Source organism: Aspergillus flavus, chromosome 4 (genome assembly GCF_009017415.1).
Source record: "Aspergillus flavus chromosome 4, complete sequence".
NCBI classification, from domain to species: domain Eukaryota; kingdom Fungi; phylum Ascomycota; class Eurotiomycetes; order Eurotiales; family Aspergillaceae; genus Aspergillus; species Aspergillus flavus.
In genome coordinates this window covers 4,134,420-4,150,743 of record NC_092405.1, presented here as the reverse complement: position 1 = coordinate 4,150,743, position 16,324 = coordinate 4,134,420, and the positions used below count along the sequence as shown (strand labels likewise).

The following is a 16,324-nucleotide window of genomic DNA, read 5'->3' as shown; positions in this document are numbered from 1 at the left end:
CAAACCAGGAATTAAGGACTTTGGCAGGTTGGAGGATTTTAGTGATGACACGTGTCAGTGTGATCTCATGACTTGCGTCCAAGCGTCGTCTAGCTGTAACTTATTTCTATTCTTGTTTTTTTATATATATATGTGTCATCTGATGAGGAAATCACATGTTTAATCTATCAAATATAGTGCATGGATTGAGGAAATCTCGTGGAGCGTCTCAAATTTCCTAACTTGGTTAGAGTGTGCATTGGTTCACAAACCTTTCTGCCATAGTCATAAGTATCCCTGCTAGCTAGGCGGAGCCTTTAAGCCCCAGGCCACGTACATTGCGGCTATGGCCACAATGCCGGTGAATCAAACCGACACTTCTATTCAAATAGAATACCACCCCTCCTGGGGTGGAATGAGATGGTTAGAACCTTTGTTCTGAGGAGGGTCGGTGTCCTTTTGTTCAGTACCTCCGCGAGAAATGTCTCTCAGGTCATTGTTTCGCTCCAAACTCATAGGCACTTGGGTGTTGCTCGAGTACCGCACGGAAAGTCTAAAATCGAAGCAGGTCAAATGGCCGTTTGGCTCAAGTCCTAAAGGGATCCTCATATATTCTCCTGCAGGCTACATGTCGGCTCAAGTTATGCGACCCGGAACTCCGCAGCACGAGGGACAAGAGTTTCTGTCGGGAACGGATGAAGAACTTGCAGTGGCAATGAGACATTACTTGGCTTACTCGGGTCGATTTACGGTACCGGACATGGCTTCGACGGAGAACAGCACCAGACGAGTGATACATGAAGTGGAGATGTCTTCTTATCCCAACTGGATAGGTACCACTCAAGAGCGGGTCGTGCACATCAAGGGGGATATCCTTGAGTTATCTACAGTTCACCCTCTTGTCATTAGTGTAAGACACATGCAGAGTCATTGATGCACCACGACATTTCACAGAAAGAAAGAGACACTAACAGATTCTAGGGTATTGAACAGCGAAGCTTTTTGACATGGAGGAAATTACCGCGGCTGACATGATTGCTCTGATATTCATAATTAGAATACATATTCCTCCTATATAGAAAAGAAAAGACTTAGCAACCTTTCAATGGCGCTTTTCTTCTATTGCTTTTCTCCCTCCTTCCCCACTCTGTGTGCGTTTGTTGGGAAGGTAGGTTAAGCGAGGATTTACCGACTATATTATCATAAGAGTTGGGCTATTCGTGCGGATGTGATATGTCACATTCAGCCTGCGTCTACTATTAAATTCCCACCGCGAGGGACGAAGTCTGAGCAGATCCTGCTGATCCATGAGTCCCCATACCATTATGTTCGAATACAAATACTGTTGCGTGTCTTACATCCTCTGCGGGATGGTAGAATAGAATAAGCTTGCCACGTTGAAGCCTGAAGAGATGACGTGATGGATGCTGGGTGAGCATGATCATGGTAATGGGATAATATCGTGAGGTTTAGTGCCGGGCCTATCTGATCGAAAAAAAAAGTGGATCATCTATCTTATTCGGTTGGTCCGATGAAAATTGGGCCAAGTAGCACGGTCACTCGCGCTTTCCAGTTGAGGTGCTATTGGATGCCATTTCTGTCTTTCAAGAGAATAAATTGTGGATACAGTTGTGTGGAGGGCACACGGCCTCCACAGGTTCAGGATCGAGCCAATTGTGATCTGGCAAACCCTAATGAATGTAACCTCGTCATCACACAGTCGATTCAACTAATAAAATTATAGTTCAGCTGAAGCAGGGAAGTGCACTGTGGATGATTCAAAGAGCTCAATAAATATGGAATTAAGGGCATTACCTAGTCCGCGATATGTACTCATGCTTGCGATCATTGTCAGGTTGCCATGTTGGTCCTAGTCAGCCTCGTCTTGTGTCTCACAGGCTTCTGTCTTCTCCAATGGGCTCTGAAGGAGAGGAAGATTGTGAAAGGGCTCCCGCCGGGGCCGAGGCCAAAGCCCATAATCGGTAACCTGTTGGACCTGCCACCACCGGGCGCTCTCGACTGGCTGCACTGGCTCAAGCATAAGGAACTGTATGGTAAGAGGACGCTCTCGGGTGTAACGGCAAGGACACAACCCACATATTAACCATATACCGTTTTCAATAGGGCCAATTAGCTCAGTAACGATTTTTGGTCAAACAATTATCATCATAAATGGACATCGAGTCGCAAATGAACTCATGGAGAAACGCTCGGGAGTGCACTCCTCCAGGCCACATGTTCCCATTGCAGAACTGTATAGAAGCCTGTAGACTGTCCCGTGAATGTCAAAAGCGATGGAGGGCTAACTAGCTTGCTAGAGCAGGCTGGCAGTATACATTGGGCTTTATCCCTTACGATAGCCGGCTGCGCGCGTATCGGAGAGCGTTACATCAAGAGATGGGCAATGCTACTTCGATTTCGAAATACCATAATATTCTGGATATGGAAACACATCGTCTATTATTCCGTATACTGAAAACCCCAGATTGTCTTATGCAGCACCTCAGAAAGTAAGTAGTTAAAATTTCTAACCACGAGACTGAGCCGTATTAAATGGTCGTACATATATGTAGGGAAGCTGGCTCTATCATCTTAAGAATTACATACGGCTATATCACGGAGCCGGAGGCATATGATCCTTTGATTGACTTGGTTGACAAAGCCATGGAGGACTTTGCACAAGTTATTCTTCCTGGAGGTTGGCTAGTTAATTTTATTCCAATGCGTACGATACTTTTCTGTCGTTAGTAAAGGGGTGTTAACTAATAAAGATACAGTGAAATATCTACCCAGCTGGTTTCCTGGTTGTGATTGGCAAAGAAGGGCTAAAGCGTTCAAGCAAAGGGCAAAGGCGATGACAGATATCCCGTACGCCTTTGTGAAGCAACAACATGAGCAGCAGAAGCATATACCATCATATGTGTCAAGGCTTCTCGAGCAGAACAATATAAAATTGGGCTCGGAGGAGGAGTTGGTGGTAAAATGGTCTGCCCAGTCTATCTACGGCGGAGGAGCTGAAACAGTACGTTGCCAATTTCTAATAGATTACTATTTATGTATGGCCGCTGATTATATTCCTAGTCCGTCTCTGTATTTGCATGCTTTTTCCAGGTTATGGCATTACACCTGAATGTACAGAAGAAGGCACAGGAGGAAATCGACCGTGTTGTAGGAGCCAGTCGTCTACCAGATTTATCCGACTGTAAAAATCTTCCATATATCAATGCGGTGGTAAAGGAGGTTCTCCGATGGCACCCAGTTGCGCCTATGGGGGTTGCTCATGCATCAAGTAAGGAAGATATATACCACGGCTATGTTATTCCTAAGGGTGCGATCTTGGTCCCTAATATCTGGTGAGCAAACCGTTATTCTATCTATATTCTTTCCAGTACTGTCTACTAATAGATTTTCTATACAGGGCCATGGCTCATGATCCAGATTTTTATCATAATGCAATGGATTTTGAACCAGAGCGCTTCTTAAAGTCCGGTAGAAATGAACAAAATCCGGAATATGACCCGCACCAGTTTATCTTCGGGTTTGGGCGTCGAACCTGCCCAGGACAGCACCTGGTTTCTGCTAATCTATCCCTTGGTGTTGCGCGAGTGTTGGCTGTTTTTAATATTACCAATGCAGTTCGGGATGGAAAGAAAGTTCCTATTTCTCCCGAGTTCTCCCCTGGGGTTATTAGTCGTCCGGCTCCATTTGAACTGAGTATTCAGGTCCGTAACGCGGAGTGTAAGAGGCTCATTGAAGCAGTGGGGATGAAGTTTCCTTGGGAAGAGAGCCATGCGGAGGCACTCGCACAATTGAGGATCTGATTTAACGACCCATTGGTCCCGAGTTGGATAGGGGTGAGTAAGAGGCGGGAAAAGACATTGAGGTCTACTGAGGAAGAGATGTATAAGAGGGGAATGGCCGAGAATAGATGTCTCATTCGTCTTAACCGCCACACACTAGCTGTTACTATCATTTTCGAGAAACAATGCGCCGATTATGGTAGGTGACCTGCCTAGTAGTGATATATATATCAATGTCTAGGAGCGGAATGATTTGGCATGCTCAACCGTTGTATGGAAGGAAATCAGATGCAAAAAGTCTTTCGCGGGAGGTGTCAACTGTGACATCTTTAGAAGGATTCGTTTTTGAGATTTGTATGGCACTTTGGGGCCAGGAATGACATCGGGAACAGGGTCATAGTGCCAAAATCTGTCCACGCCATCATGTCTCTCGAATATCTGGATAGTGTCCAAGACCTTTTCTCCACAGAGCGCTTTTGTGGCTGAGAGGTCACATACACTGGGATGAAGCATCGAAGAGCGTTGTTGCGGCGTGGCACATGGAGAATATACTTTTAAACTATGTTCGTTACTCGTACAGTTCAGCACCACTATATAGTCAACGGTCAATCTGACGAACGGATAATGGTCTGAAAAGCTACTATACATGGCAGAAGGCTTGCGAACTAGGGAAGGATACCTAGAAAACTCGAGACCGAAATACTTAACTCTCGTGACGATAATAGAAACATCCCGGACACTGAATCTTGTTCTTCTTTATCAGTCAGAGGGGACCTTTTATTCAGGGGGTTCGTCCGGTATCCGACATAGATTCCTTATTGACTATACGACTTCTAGATCACGCGGCCTCTCTTCGGGCTGAACGGATCTTTGTTGAAGACAGGCACGTCGAAGGAGTGATGGTGCACCATTAACTTCTCGGTCAATTACCCAGAGTAAGTATATGTTGATATTATTGATCAACTTGGGAAGCTTCAGGTAGAAATCTGCACTGCATACCTGCATGAATGCCTCAGGAAGGTTAAAAGGATTTCTTCGCTCCCAACGACGCAAGGGGCGAGATATATTTTGAAGCTCACTGGTCTATTTTGTTCGGTTATAGTAACCGATCCTCCTTGCATATTGCTTAACATAACATGCAAGGGGCTTTGGATATATATATAAGCCTGGGTAAATCAATGACACATGGTTTGAACGCCGTATTTGTTGTCCCCTCACCACCTTGTCGCTATCTATTAGGGCCAAGATTGACCATGCAAGGTTCAAAGCATGGCTCTGATGGAGCGCAATATGCCTTCCCAACTTGGCGGAAATGTTTGATTCTCACCGATGCTTGCTTCGTGGTTTTCACCAGTTCTTCCGCCCTGTGCTCCATGTTTCCGGCGACCGCGCGAATCGCAGCCGAGCTGTCCACCACGGTAGAAACACTCCATATTGCTAATGCGTGTGTCCAGATTGCCATGGGCATATCTTTGTTCGTCTGGCAGCCGATACGGAGTTTTATTGGGCGCCGGAATGCATACCTTCTGGCAATCCTCACCCTTTTCTGTTTCTCTATCGGTGCAGCCCTAGCTATCAATGCGAGCATGTTCATCGCGATGAGAATCATTGTTGGGATCACAGGGACATTCCTTCTGGTGGCAGGACAAGAACTACTGGCAGAGACATTCGATCCGGTAAGTAGGAATAGCACTGGGCAAGCTTGAATTTCCGCGCATACGGCTTTTGTTGTTTATAGCTACTTGGCTGAGAGATGTTTCATCGTATCTGGGAAATAGGTTGCACGTGGAGCAGCATTCGGATATATGCAGATAGGAAATACCACAGGTCTCACCATTGGTATGTCGAGGATGCAGGATTCCATCGGCCACGACTTTCCTGATTGACCTTGTTTCCAGGACCTTGTATTGGCGGCATTATTGTCTCTTTCACCCGCTGGCGGATAATATACTGGTTACAAGTCGGATTAGCCGGCTTAGGCCTGATACTATCGTCGCTCTTTATTCCGAATGAGAAAGGAAAAAGCGAAACTGTCCATGGATCAATTTCAAGACTTGCGGCATTGAATCCGGTAAATCTCCTCAAGCCGCTCGTTTACCCAAATATAGTTATCACAGTAAGTCATAAGCGTTTGTCCTTTGATCAGCACAGCGACCCCAAGAGGGTTCCGAGAGGTGTCCCGAGATACAGCATATCCTTACATCGAAGCAGGATATTGCGTGCGGCTTTCTGGTATTCTTCCAATTTATTGTCCTCACATCTATCCCACATATTATTAATCCTCGATTCCACTTCACCACACCGTTGGTCAGCGGTCTTTTCTATCTCGCACCTGGGGGAGGCTTCGTTCTTGGATCATTAGTTGGGGGGATTGTCTCTGACAGGACCACGAAACGGTACATTGCGAAGAGGGACGGGATCCGTTTACCTCAGGATAGGCTGAACGGTAGTCTACCCATGTGGCTGGGGGTCATGCCCGTAAGCATGGTCATTTACGGGTGGACGTTGGACCTGGAAGTGGGCGGAATGGCTGTCCCAATTATAAGCGTGTTTTTCGCGGCTGGTGGGATCGTTGTAGCTTTTAACGGGCTCAATACGTACACCGCGGGTGAGTTATTCTTCCTTAATCACTGGATGGTAGACTAAAGGTTTCCTAATTAATGGCTCCCACAGAAGCACTCCCTGAACATCGATTCGCTGCCATCAGTGGCAAATATATCATCCAATATGGATTCGGGGCTGTGAGCACCGCCGCCGTGGTGCCATTGATTGATGCCATTGGGGTGGGTTTGGTATTCACTATCTGTGAACTTATCTTTCGTTGCGCTTTATGATCCTGTGAGGACGCGAGGGTGCTGATGTGATCATAGGTGCTATAATCAGCGTTATTGGGGGAGTTGGGGTCTTTCTTGTTGCCAAGTATGGCCTTCAGATGCAGAATCACCGGTTTAGCTCGAGAGTATAGGTCGTGGTATTCCACGATTAGGTACTTGGTGATTGTTCATGGCGAGAGGAGGGGGAAATAGTCAATACTTAATGGCCCCATGGGTGCTGGAAGCTGAATAGACTACTCCGTCGGTCCACATAACTAACTCTACGGGCAACGCAACAGTGGGCTCTACTTACCGTATAGCCTAAATTACTTGACCCGCCTTCGTGCATATCCGTCTGGTCTCGGTCCTGGAGGTACTTTTTAGATCAAGTTTTATGGAAGCAAAGTGGACCCGGTTGTTGACTTCTGAGAATTCACCAGGTCGATCGAACCGTGTCAAAGGTCCAACTTTCTATTTGAGGAGCGTACAGCACAGTCCCTCTTAAGCAGCTCCTCGTGGGATCTAATCTAACTGTATAGAGTATGATTGACCATGAGGCATCGTCGTTGCCTTCTTTGGGGTAGAAAATAGCGATCTAAATAGCTCAATCAGGAGACGATCGGCAGAGGAGCTGATCTTCTCTGGCCACACCTGTCAAGTTTCATGATGAGCATTTGCACGATGCTTATCAAGAAGACGCGGTAGAAGAGGGCCAGTGTACGAGTGCCGGAAAAAAGCGAACATCGTGAAGGATCGCCTCCATCCGCGGGGCTGGCTAGAGAATATACAGAAAGGCCAATCGCCTTCAGTTTCTGATCTCAGCTCGCGGGGATGCGCACGGATCACCGGCCCTAATGGGTTGTTTTTGAGACTCGTCGAACGGCTGCTCCATTTTCCGCTTCTCCAACTTCCATCTTGGGGAAAAAACACTGAGGTGCGACTAGACATGTCTCCTCGCTTACTCCATGGCTTCATGTCAGCTTCGCTCGATTGGAGTTTATTTAAGATCACTTCGTCACCCTTCACCCACCATGACTGAGATGGGTGACCGCAGTAATTGACATAGCGATGAACCCTCATTCGGATGTGTTTCGAAACAATGTCATCGCCGTCGATGTGCTTGCTGTCGTCAGCATCGTGCTTCGTTTTGTCGCTCGACGCATCCGCAAAGTGACTCTAGGTGCCGATGACTGTCTCATCGTTGCAAGCCTGGTAAATCCGCTATTGGTGACTCTGGCTAATCGCAATACTAATGAGATATCGGTGTGTAGGCTTTGCTCTTCACGATTTCCGGCATTGCTCTGGGAAGTAAGGTGGGACCCCTGCCAGGTCTCTCTCGAGATCACTGCTAACGAGTCATGTTAGTGATTCATTATGGAATGGGATACGACAAAGAGGATCTTTCCGCCGAAAGCTCGCTGATGGTGGCTAAAGTAAGTACTACCTTTGGTGGTCTTGAGCTAGAGCAGAGAATAATCCATGAGGGGTCTAGCTGCTCTACGTCTTTGAGATCCTTTACGTGGTCAACCTCCTTACCATCAAGCTTTCAATCTTGATGATGTACCGCCGTATTTTCACCAACATCTCTCGTCTGTTCCGCGTAGGCGCAATGATCTGTGGTGCGGTGGTCACTCTCTGGGCCACTGCCTTTGTACCGACCGCCATTTTCCAGTGCACGCCGGTGGCCAGGGCTTGGGATATCGATATACCTGGTCACTGCATTAATTTACAACTAGGCTTCTACTGTGTCGCGCTACCCAATATTCTCACCGATATTGCCATTCTATCTCTGCCCATCCGATCTTGTTGGCAGTTACACCGGAGCGTCCTCTACCGTCTGTCCCTCATTGGTGTCTTCATGTTGGGTATTTTGTGAGTGGCTGTGCAATCTCAATGACTAGACGATGGGGTTATGCTGACTATACATTCCCATGGAAGCGTTGTCGGTGTGAGCATTTACCGATTTACACTTCTGTTTATATTTACACCACACAATGTCCCTGGTATGTAAATCAACATTTTCCCCTAGCTATCGGAGAAGATTAATGATTCTCTAATCGGACCCGCGGATAAGGAACTATCGGACCAGCGACGATATGGTCAGTTATTGAGTGTGCGGTGGCTATACTCTGCGCATGTCTGCCCACCATAACCCCGGTGCTACGGATAGTTTGTCTTAAGCTCAACTGTCCCTGTTGGTCAGAGGGACGGTCAGGCTCTCAAGGCACTGTCAACAATGACAACCCAGCTCCCGTCCGTCGACGCGTATTCAAGGTGTGGGACAGTATTAGTTTTTCACAAGGCATCAGCACTCTACCGACCCAGAACACCCGGACAACTCAATCTGATCAGCAATCCTTGGTGAACACTCCTCCCTCGACGGAGAACACCGACTTGGAGCTATCACACCTCACAGTGTGCTCGACGGTGCGGTCTGATCGCAGCACATTGGGAGACCCAGCCCTACCGCCAGGACATGTGTAGCCAAATTCTACGATACTTGTTTTATTGTTTTTCGAGAGAGTCATTAAAACCTGCATAAGAAGTAGTAAATCATCTCACAATGTTTGAGAGCAAAAGAGAGTAAGAATTTTGACAAAATCTGTTCATAATCTTAAGACCGCCGACAATGCCACAATCCTCATCATAGACGAATAATCTATAATGAAGAAGACCATTATTCGGTACTACTTCAACCATAAATTGACATAGACGAAATATTATTGAACCCACCCTTCTATGAACTTTAAACAAATACCGACATATCATTCGTACTACCGAGCCCATCTAATATGCCGTCAGAGATATAGACCCACCGAGAGATCGATTATCCATCATTATATCACCAAGCGAAGGATCACTGCCAAGGCCTGTCAAGCCTATCATTTGCTCATCAAACAACGCATTGACACATGCGGTAAGTGACAAAGTACTGGTGCACAGTTGCTGCCAGCTCATCAATGCATGCAAGGTCCGTGCCATATGGCCGGAATCCTTTTCCGCGCTGAATTTGTGAAGACAGGTGGTGGTCAAGGGGTAGTGTTTATGATGAATCACGCCTAGACATGGTAGGTATGTTCCTTCATAGTCCAGGCACCTTCATATACAGCAGACTAATGCAATGCAGTCTATGTCACTGCATGAGGCACACGATTGTCGATGACACCTCGCCGGGGTTTTGTCCGATGCTATATACCCTGATCTATCATAAATTTCAAAAGGTTGAGTAAGAACATCTGACAACGGGGGGCATTCTCTGCAATTCCATAGGGATGTAACTGGGTCTTGGAGTGTCTTGTCCAATCTAGCAGATGCAAATTACTAGCATATTTAGAGCCAACACATAATAAAGATAGTGTTAAATAAGGGATCATAAAACAGTAAGGATATAATCTGGGATACAAAGGAAATTGCAATATAAACTGTACATCTATATTCTATAAGTCACAAGAACAACCCTGTTTATTTCCTACCTCCTGCCATCACCCGCCAGCCCCTACGGTACTATCATCCATACCACAGTCCCAGCCACAGCGATTGCGACTACGACCGTAATAATCCCCGCTCCCGCCCGATCACCAGTAGTAATTGGCTTCGGCTTATTCGGCTCCTCATCACTATGGTGGTCGATCTCGGTTTCTGTCGCATTTGGGTTAGACTCGATAGTCTTGGGTGATTGCGCTTCGAAGAGCATTAGATTGCTCGTGATACCACCCAGGGCAGCCATCTGGACCTCCAATCCAGTTGGACCCACTGGCTCGGTTGAGTACCACCGTTCTCCGCAGAGGTTTTGGTCTCCCCCGGAACATTGCTTCGAGATAGCAGCAGCGGACCCCTGCAGCTTAGGCGTGATAAGCTCTCTCGTTGAGGGAACCAGAATTGCCGTGAATGCTAACCACATAGCGACGTATCCCTTGAAGCAGAGCTGGTTCCGGTCGCATGTCAGGATAGGTTCACAGGCAACTTCGGAGAGTACAACGCCGTTACCTTCTTTCGGGAAGAAGGTCGTCAATACAGAATTTAGAAGGCCGTCAACGCGCTTGAGCCACTTGTCTGAGCCATTTGTCTGGTATTGTCAGATGATTTTCTCACCCCGAAAAGAGTGGTGAAACTACTTACATGGTTATACATGAAAGCCGCGCCGGCGAGATACGTGCCGTAGTTGTAAGACCACTGCTGGTCTCCCGCATCGCTACAATTGTTCAAATTGGACGTTGAGTCAGCGATGTACCAACGATCAGTTTGTAGAAGTGGCGTGCTGGCCGACCAGTCCCAGATACGGTCTGCCCATTCCGAATAGGTCTCATTCTTAGTGAATCGAGCCAGTCTGGCCGCCAGTTCAAAAAGCCCACCGTTTGAAATTGCGTTTTTCATAGTGTACCCTTCCTGGTAGGGCCAGAGCTGCCACCGCATGCCGCCGTTGCAGGCTGATTTATCCCATCGTTCTACTTCCATGTTGAACACCACGCGGGCAAGAGATGTCCATGAGGGCTTGCCGGAGATCTCCGGGAATCCGGCCTCGGAGGCGGTTATCGTTGCTAGACCCCAGAACATTTGGTCGTCGTTGCCCTGATGAAGGTCAGTGATCCTGTATAGTACAGCAGGGACGAATACAGCAGAGACAACGTACCAACCAGTCGCTAACATTCTTAGAATAGTAATCATAATTCTCGCCCGCTTGGAACATTAAATCATTCGATACGACGGCATTGTAGGTGTCATCGCCGGACGCTTGCCAATATTGAATTAACGTCATGAACATGCTCCCGGCCACATACCATGTGTCGGTGAGTTTGCCGGGAATGCCTTCGGTTTCATTCTTCTTGTAGAAATCCATCATGGGTGCAGCAACGGCCTTGCCGGCCTGCTTCAGGGAGTCTGCCGAGCACAGTGTCAGTATGCATGTCTGAGTCCATCATGTATTAAGACCCCATACATACCGACATTATTCACATCGATCCCCAGATCGGCTAGAGCTCCTTGCCCAGAGAGGAATACCAAGACGGCCAAGCCAACTTGGCAGAAGCTTAGACAGCGCATCAGTACCGGTTGTAGTCTCCGAGACCCGTCGAGGTGTTACGCTATAGAAACTTGATCGACTGCCAGCATAACAGATCCTTATCAAGAATTTTGAATAAACAACTTTATGACTGGCGAACCATGGATAACCACTCCATGGACTCAAAGGCAAATGAGGAAAAAATAAGGGGGATCATTCTTTAACCTCATTATGCGAGGCTAATCCAAGCACCCAATCATTCCAACACAGCGGGTCCAATTTCGCTTATGCAGTGAGAAACTGAGACATCCGATGAAGGCGAAAAACTAGCGATCCTTTGGCATGACGCTAACCGTGGAACCCTAATCTTTTTTGGCGGGAGCTTCCGCTTAGAGTGACAGGGTCTGGCGCGAACCCTGATGGCTAAGCTAAAAAGAGATTACTGCATGAAAGACTGGATCAGTCTAGGACCCTAGGTGGGTTCTGGTATTTTTATCTTCGTATGAGTGGTTTCAGCTAGCTTGGAGTAACCAATGGGACTTTGGCATTTGCATGACACTGCCCAGCGTTTCCCATTCTTGGTTTGGTTCATTCTAGCCTCCAGGACGCATCCCGATATTCTCTCCAACTGGAGGATTTATGTCTATTGGATACTGTCTAGGACCGGTATAATGATGCCGGAAAATTATTCCCATCCTTATGAGCATGGTAATGCAATCTGTGCGCACGACATGGGCCACAGCGAAATATATGGTGAAAAAGGACCGTCGGACTCACGTGCTTCCTCCACTGACCAGCCAATGCCCTAGCACGGCCAATTATCATACACTTTGATCTTTTAAGCTTGAAAGGACTTGCCTATCTAATGATCTAGACAAGGTATTGAATATTTTGGTCTTACCATTTCTTGAATGTTTACTATCTTTATTAGAGTGGATGAAATTTTACGTTGTCGCTATGCTGCTCGAAGCAGAGTTGATCCAAGGTCATTTGGCATTATGAATCTGTCGGTCTTTGTAGGAATTCAAAATGATTCTGGTAGAGGAAGGCAAGGGAAAAGTGTCTATTTTACAAGTGAGCCTGAGCGAGGACTTTATGCTTCTCAAAACAACCTGCTGTTGACATCTTGACCAATATACGAAGTGATCAAGATGTAGGTAGTTGAAGACAATGATCAGATTTCCACTCCTAGAACAAGTATAACCTATGAGCAGTTTTCAACTTCTTGTGAAGCTGGCATTGATTTAAATTCTACATTTCACAACAAGCTAATGACAATGAGCATACTTTATATTATACCCCAGTTCTTCGTTTCACAGATATTCTACTAGGGCTGTATGGTATGTGGTTATACTGATGTTTATGGCGAACTAACAGGGCGATAAACACGTAGATCGTGCTCACAATCACTACAATATACAAAGACGCATGGCAACGCCGAGACAAAACTATCAATGCAGCATGTCTTCCAATTTACTACGAGAGTAACATATATCGTTTAACTGTCATTCATGATGTTGTGCTTCCTCTCTTCAGCTATGTCCACACTCAGAAGTTGAGATATGCTCAACACAAACACTACCCTCATTCCTCGAATCCTCTGACATTGCAACACTCTTCCCCCTCATGCCCATTATGAACCGTGGCCGAACAAACACCGACCATGAGAGACACCCAGGTGATGAACCCAGAGACGCACCATCACCCACAAAGTTCACACCACAGCGCGTAACCTCAACCCCTACCAATAAGGGCAAACGTCCCAAGAAAGCACGTAAGCTCTTCCAAAACATATCCCACAAATCTCAAATATATTAAGCACCACTAACCAGATAAACCCACCATCCCAGGTTCAACTACCCATGATCTCCCAATAGCAGGACCGAACCCCAACTCAGCAATCGAATACTACTCAAACCTTCCAGTACAGCGATACCTAGACTGGCAAACAGACGAAAATAACCGCCCGATTATACGAGAACTGACGAATAACCTATCACGACTGGCAGCATTCGTTCAAACACGCGGCACCGAAGCCTCCGAGCCATGCTCTTTCTGCAGCGAGCAGCTTGGCGTATGGCGGTCTTGTATCATAGGTTCTGATACGACCGCTGACACCAAGGTTCATGGGTCTTGTGCGAATTGTCGGTTTAGTAGACGGTATACCTGTGCTCATCGTGAGTGTAATTCTCTTAGTGTGTTTTGGTGTATGCTTATGGGTTGGGGTTAGGTATTTACCGTGAGAGCTCTGAAGATACCGGTAGTTCGTCTGGTACGAGGGAGGGAACTGAACCGTCGTCACGGCCTGTCGACAATGAAGGGTTCCATATCGCACGTCCTGTGTCCGATGAAGAGGTGGAGAGGTTTCTTCTGCTTTTGCAGCCGAAGTCATCTCAACAATGTGGTCCCAATGCTCAGAAGACGCCTGATGTGCAAGGGTCCAATGATCCGAAGTCTGCCACGACGAAGGGACAAGAGTCTGCTAAGAATGTGACTTTTATAGCCACGACTTCTTCGGCGGACATCAGGGTGAGGTGTAAGCATGATGGCAAAGCAATACCTTTTCCACTTAGACCTGAGGCTTTTCACGACCTTCCGTTGCTCGGACAAGCCCTCCTTGATATGACGCAGCACTATAATGTGATAAGAAGACGAACCGAGCAGATTGAGGGTACAGAGCCATGTCGAAGTACAGTTAACCCTGGGATCTTGTTAAGGATGGGTAATCACGCTCATTACGTTGTGTGTCGGGCCCGCTGATATCAATTCGCGGAGGGCTTTTGCAGGATGATGTACGATACTTGTTTCCTTCCTTGTATGATTTTTTTTCAAGGGTTGGTCTTGTGATCTGGAGATCCAGGGCTCATGTTAAATGAGGCATTGTCCTTACTATTGCCATTGAACATAAGGCAAACTGGCATGTTTTCTGATTTTGACAATCACGTCTGGGGACCGACGCTAATCAGGTAGTCTCGAATAAAATGTAATATCGTAGCACCACCTAAAGCCTCGCCTTCTTCTCCAAAGCCTTCCGCCTCGTACGAAGCGCTTTAGTCTCCTCCTGCAGCGCAAGACCCATCATGATCTCCTCGCTTCCACCTCCCACAACATGGACCCTGGCATCACGACTAATCTGCTCAATTCGTGCTCCCTTTCCAGCCTTGTTATACCCGGCACCGCCAAGAATCTGCTGAGCCTCTCTAACGCTCTTCTCCAGGGCCCTGGTAGACATTACTTTGAGCAACGCAGTCATACCCCCAATTCGGACATCGTCGGTGGGTCTGTCCTTGGTAAGCTCGATGATATTAACAAGCTGTTCCATGAATGCGTATGCGGGTTCGATCATGAGCCCGAACTTGAATATCTTTGACTGTATGGCCTGTCTTGTTATTAACGGGGCGCCGAATGTCTCTCGCTGTGTCGCGTAATGAAAGGCATCTTCGGCACACACGCGAGCTAGACGTAATGATGCACAGGCGAGGCTGAGACGCTCGGGGTTGAAATCTAACATAGCGTTAGCATTGTATACTTTTGATAACTTGTGATATAGGACGGACGTACTTGACATGATCAGAGGAAAGCCCTTGTTTTCCTCTCCTATGAGGTGGTCTACCGGGACCCGGACATCGTCTAGTTCGATGAATGTGGATCCTATCGCACTGTACATTAGCAACAAAACGAAAAATTTTCAAAGAGATATACGGGCCCTTACCGCTTGCGTGAACACCAGAGTTATACATCCTTCTTCGCGTCACCCCGGGAGCCGCCAGAGGAATCACAAGTAAGCTAATACCACCCTTTCCAGGTCCTCCAGTCCTCACCGCAGCAGTACAATAATCAGCCCAAATACCATTGGTAATCCATTTCTTCGCCCCGTTGACAACATAGACATCACCTTCGCGCCTCGCCGTCGTCGAGATATTAGCAACATCCGATCCCGCTATCAAACCATCAGTAAACAACAACATCCATCATCCGATGAGAACATAACAAACCATCAGGCTCCGTAATCCCCAAACAAAACCGAATATCCCCCTTAGCAACCTTCGGAAGCCACCTCTGCCTCTGCTCCTTTGTTCCAAACCGTGCAATCGGCGGACACCCAATATTATTCCCTCCTCCCAGTCCCCAAATCACACCCACGTATCCGGTTCGGATAAGCTCATCAGCAACAATGAGCGAACACCACGTATCCCACTTCTCACGCGGGACGTTATTGGGCAGGAACAGTCCGGCGGCATCTTCGATCGTCGTCAGGGGATGAATGATTCCGAATCCTAGTTCACAATGGCGCCGGCGGACGGGTTCGGGGACTTGGCCTGCGGCTTCCCATTCTTGGGCGTAGGGTGCGATTGATGATTCTACGTAGTTGCGGACATAGGCGCGAAGATTGTGGTGGAGGTCGGTGTAGTATGGGTTCTTGATGTCGAGTTGGGGGAGTAATGGCTCACTGTATGGGGCTGTTGGGGCGCGGTCTTGGCGGGCCATGGTTATATGAGTTTAGATCAATTGAAGGGAGTAATTAAGGGCATTCCGGGGTTGAACATGGTGTGGTTGTAGATCAGGGTCTCTTTATCCTATCCGGGGTGACATGACATATGCGGGGAAGTTAACTTTCTGCAGACGTCTTGACCGAGACCGAGGAACTCGGACTTCCCGCATGTGTCTCTATCCAAGAGAAAAGTATTATAGTGAGAGGAATGAGAGTTAAATTGTAATATATGCGTATTTCA

General features: G+C 47.2%; 7 protein-coding genes across 7 annotated transcripts; 5 read left to right on the top strand and 2 right to left on the bottom strand.

The window, feature by feature from the left end:
• Positions 1-391: 391 nt before the first annotated feature.
• On the top strand, positions 392-1,114 carry F9C07_10357 (Lipocalin-like domain-containing protein). The gene is made up of 2 exons (XM_071507393.1): positions 392-889; positions 961-1,114. Exons 1-2 carry the CDS (start codon positions 461-463, stop codon positions 1,012-1,014), a joined length of 483 nt encoding a protein of 160 aa, XP_071366699.1. The 5' UTR covers positions 392-460; the 3' UTR covers positions 1,015-1,114.
• A 726-nt stretch (positions 1,115-1,840) lies between these two features.
• On the top strand, positions 1,841-3,800 carry F9C07_10358 (putative flavonoid 3-hydroxylase; the record flags this gene model as incomplete). Its single annotated transcript, XM_071507394.1, has 7 exons — positions 1,841-2,033; positions 2,065-2,233; positions 2,298-2,489; positions 2,553-2,704; positions 2,757-3,001; positions 3,061-3,332; positions 3,398-3,800. 7 exons carry the CDS (start codon positions 1,841-1,843, stop codon positions 3,798-3,800), a joined length of 1,626 nt encoding a protein of 541 aa, XP_071366698.1.
• A 93-nt stretch (positions 3,801-3,893) lies between these two features.
• Positions 3,894-6,744, top strand: F9C07_2067254 (major facilitator superfamily domain-containing protein; the record flags this gene model as incomplete). The annotated part of the gene is made up of 7 exons (XM_071508722.1): positions 3,894-3,978; positions 5,019-5,455; positions 5,558-5,618; positions 5,678-5,895; positions 5,943-6,387; positions 6,453-6,584; positions 6,650-6,744. The coding sequence occupies 7 exons, from the start codon at positions 3,894-3,896 to the stop codon at positions 6,742-6,744; spliced, it is 1,473 nt and encodes a 490-aa protein (XP_071366697.1).
• Positions 6,745-7,660: 916 nt separating this feature from the next.
• Positions 7,661-9,076, top strand: F9C07_2233211 (uncharacterized protein; the record flags this gene model as incomplete). The annotated part of the gene is made up of 6 exons (XM_071509928.1): positions 7,661-7,804; positions 7,864-7,900; positions 7,958-8,025; positions 8,085-8,464; positions 8,531-8,595; positions 8,796-9,076. 6 exons carry the CDS (start codon positions 7,661-7,663, stop codon positions 9,074-9,076), a joined length of 975 nt encoding a protein of 324 aa, XP_071366696.1.
• Positions 9,077-10,088: 1,012 nt separating this feature from the next.
• F9C07_10360 (putative glycosyl hydrolase) lies at positions 10,089-11,632 on the bottom strand (the record flags this gene model as incomplete). The annotated part of the gene is made up of 4 exons (XM_041292346.1): positions 10,089-10,658; positions 10,712-11,161; positions 11,223-11,470; positions 11,533-11,632. 4 exons carry the CDS (start codon positions 11,630-11,632, stop codon positions 10,089-10,091), a joined length of 1,368 nt encoding a protein of 455 aa, XP_041146789.1.
• Positions 11,633-13,217: 1,585 nt separating this feature from the next.
• On the top strand, positions 13,218-14,351 carry F9C07_2257535 (uncharacterized protein; the record flags this gene model as incomplete). Its single annotated transcript, XM_071510129.1, has 3 exons — positions 13,218-13,365; positions 13,424-13,768; positions 13,822-14,351. The coding sequence occupies 3 exons, from the start codon at positions 13,218-13,220 to the stop codon at positions 14,349-14,351; spliced, it is 1,023 nt and encodes a 340-aa protein (XP_071366695.1).
• Positions 14,352-14,592: 241 nt separating this feature from the next.
• F9C07_2233208 (acyl-CoA dehydrogenase) lies at positions 14,593-16,079 on the bottom strand (the record flags this gene model as incomplete). The annotated part of the gene is made up of 4 exons (XM_041292345.1): positions 14,593-15,095; positions 15,153-15,242; positions 15,304-15,531; positions 15,587-16,079. 4 exons carry the CDS (start codon positions 16,077-16,079, stop codon positions 14,593-14,595), a joined length of 1,314 nt encoding a protein of 437 aa, XP_041146787.1.
• Between the last annotated feature and the right edge of the window lie 245 nt (positions 16,080-16,324).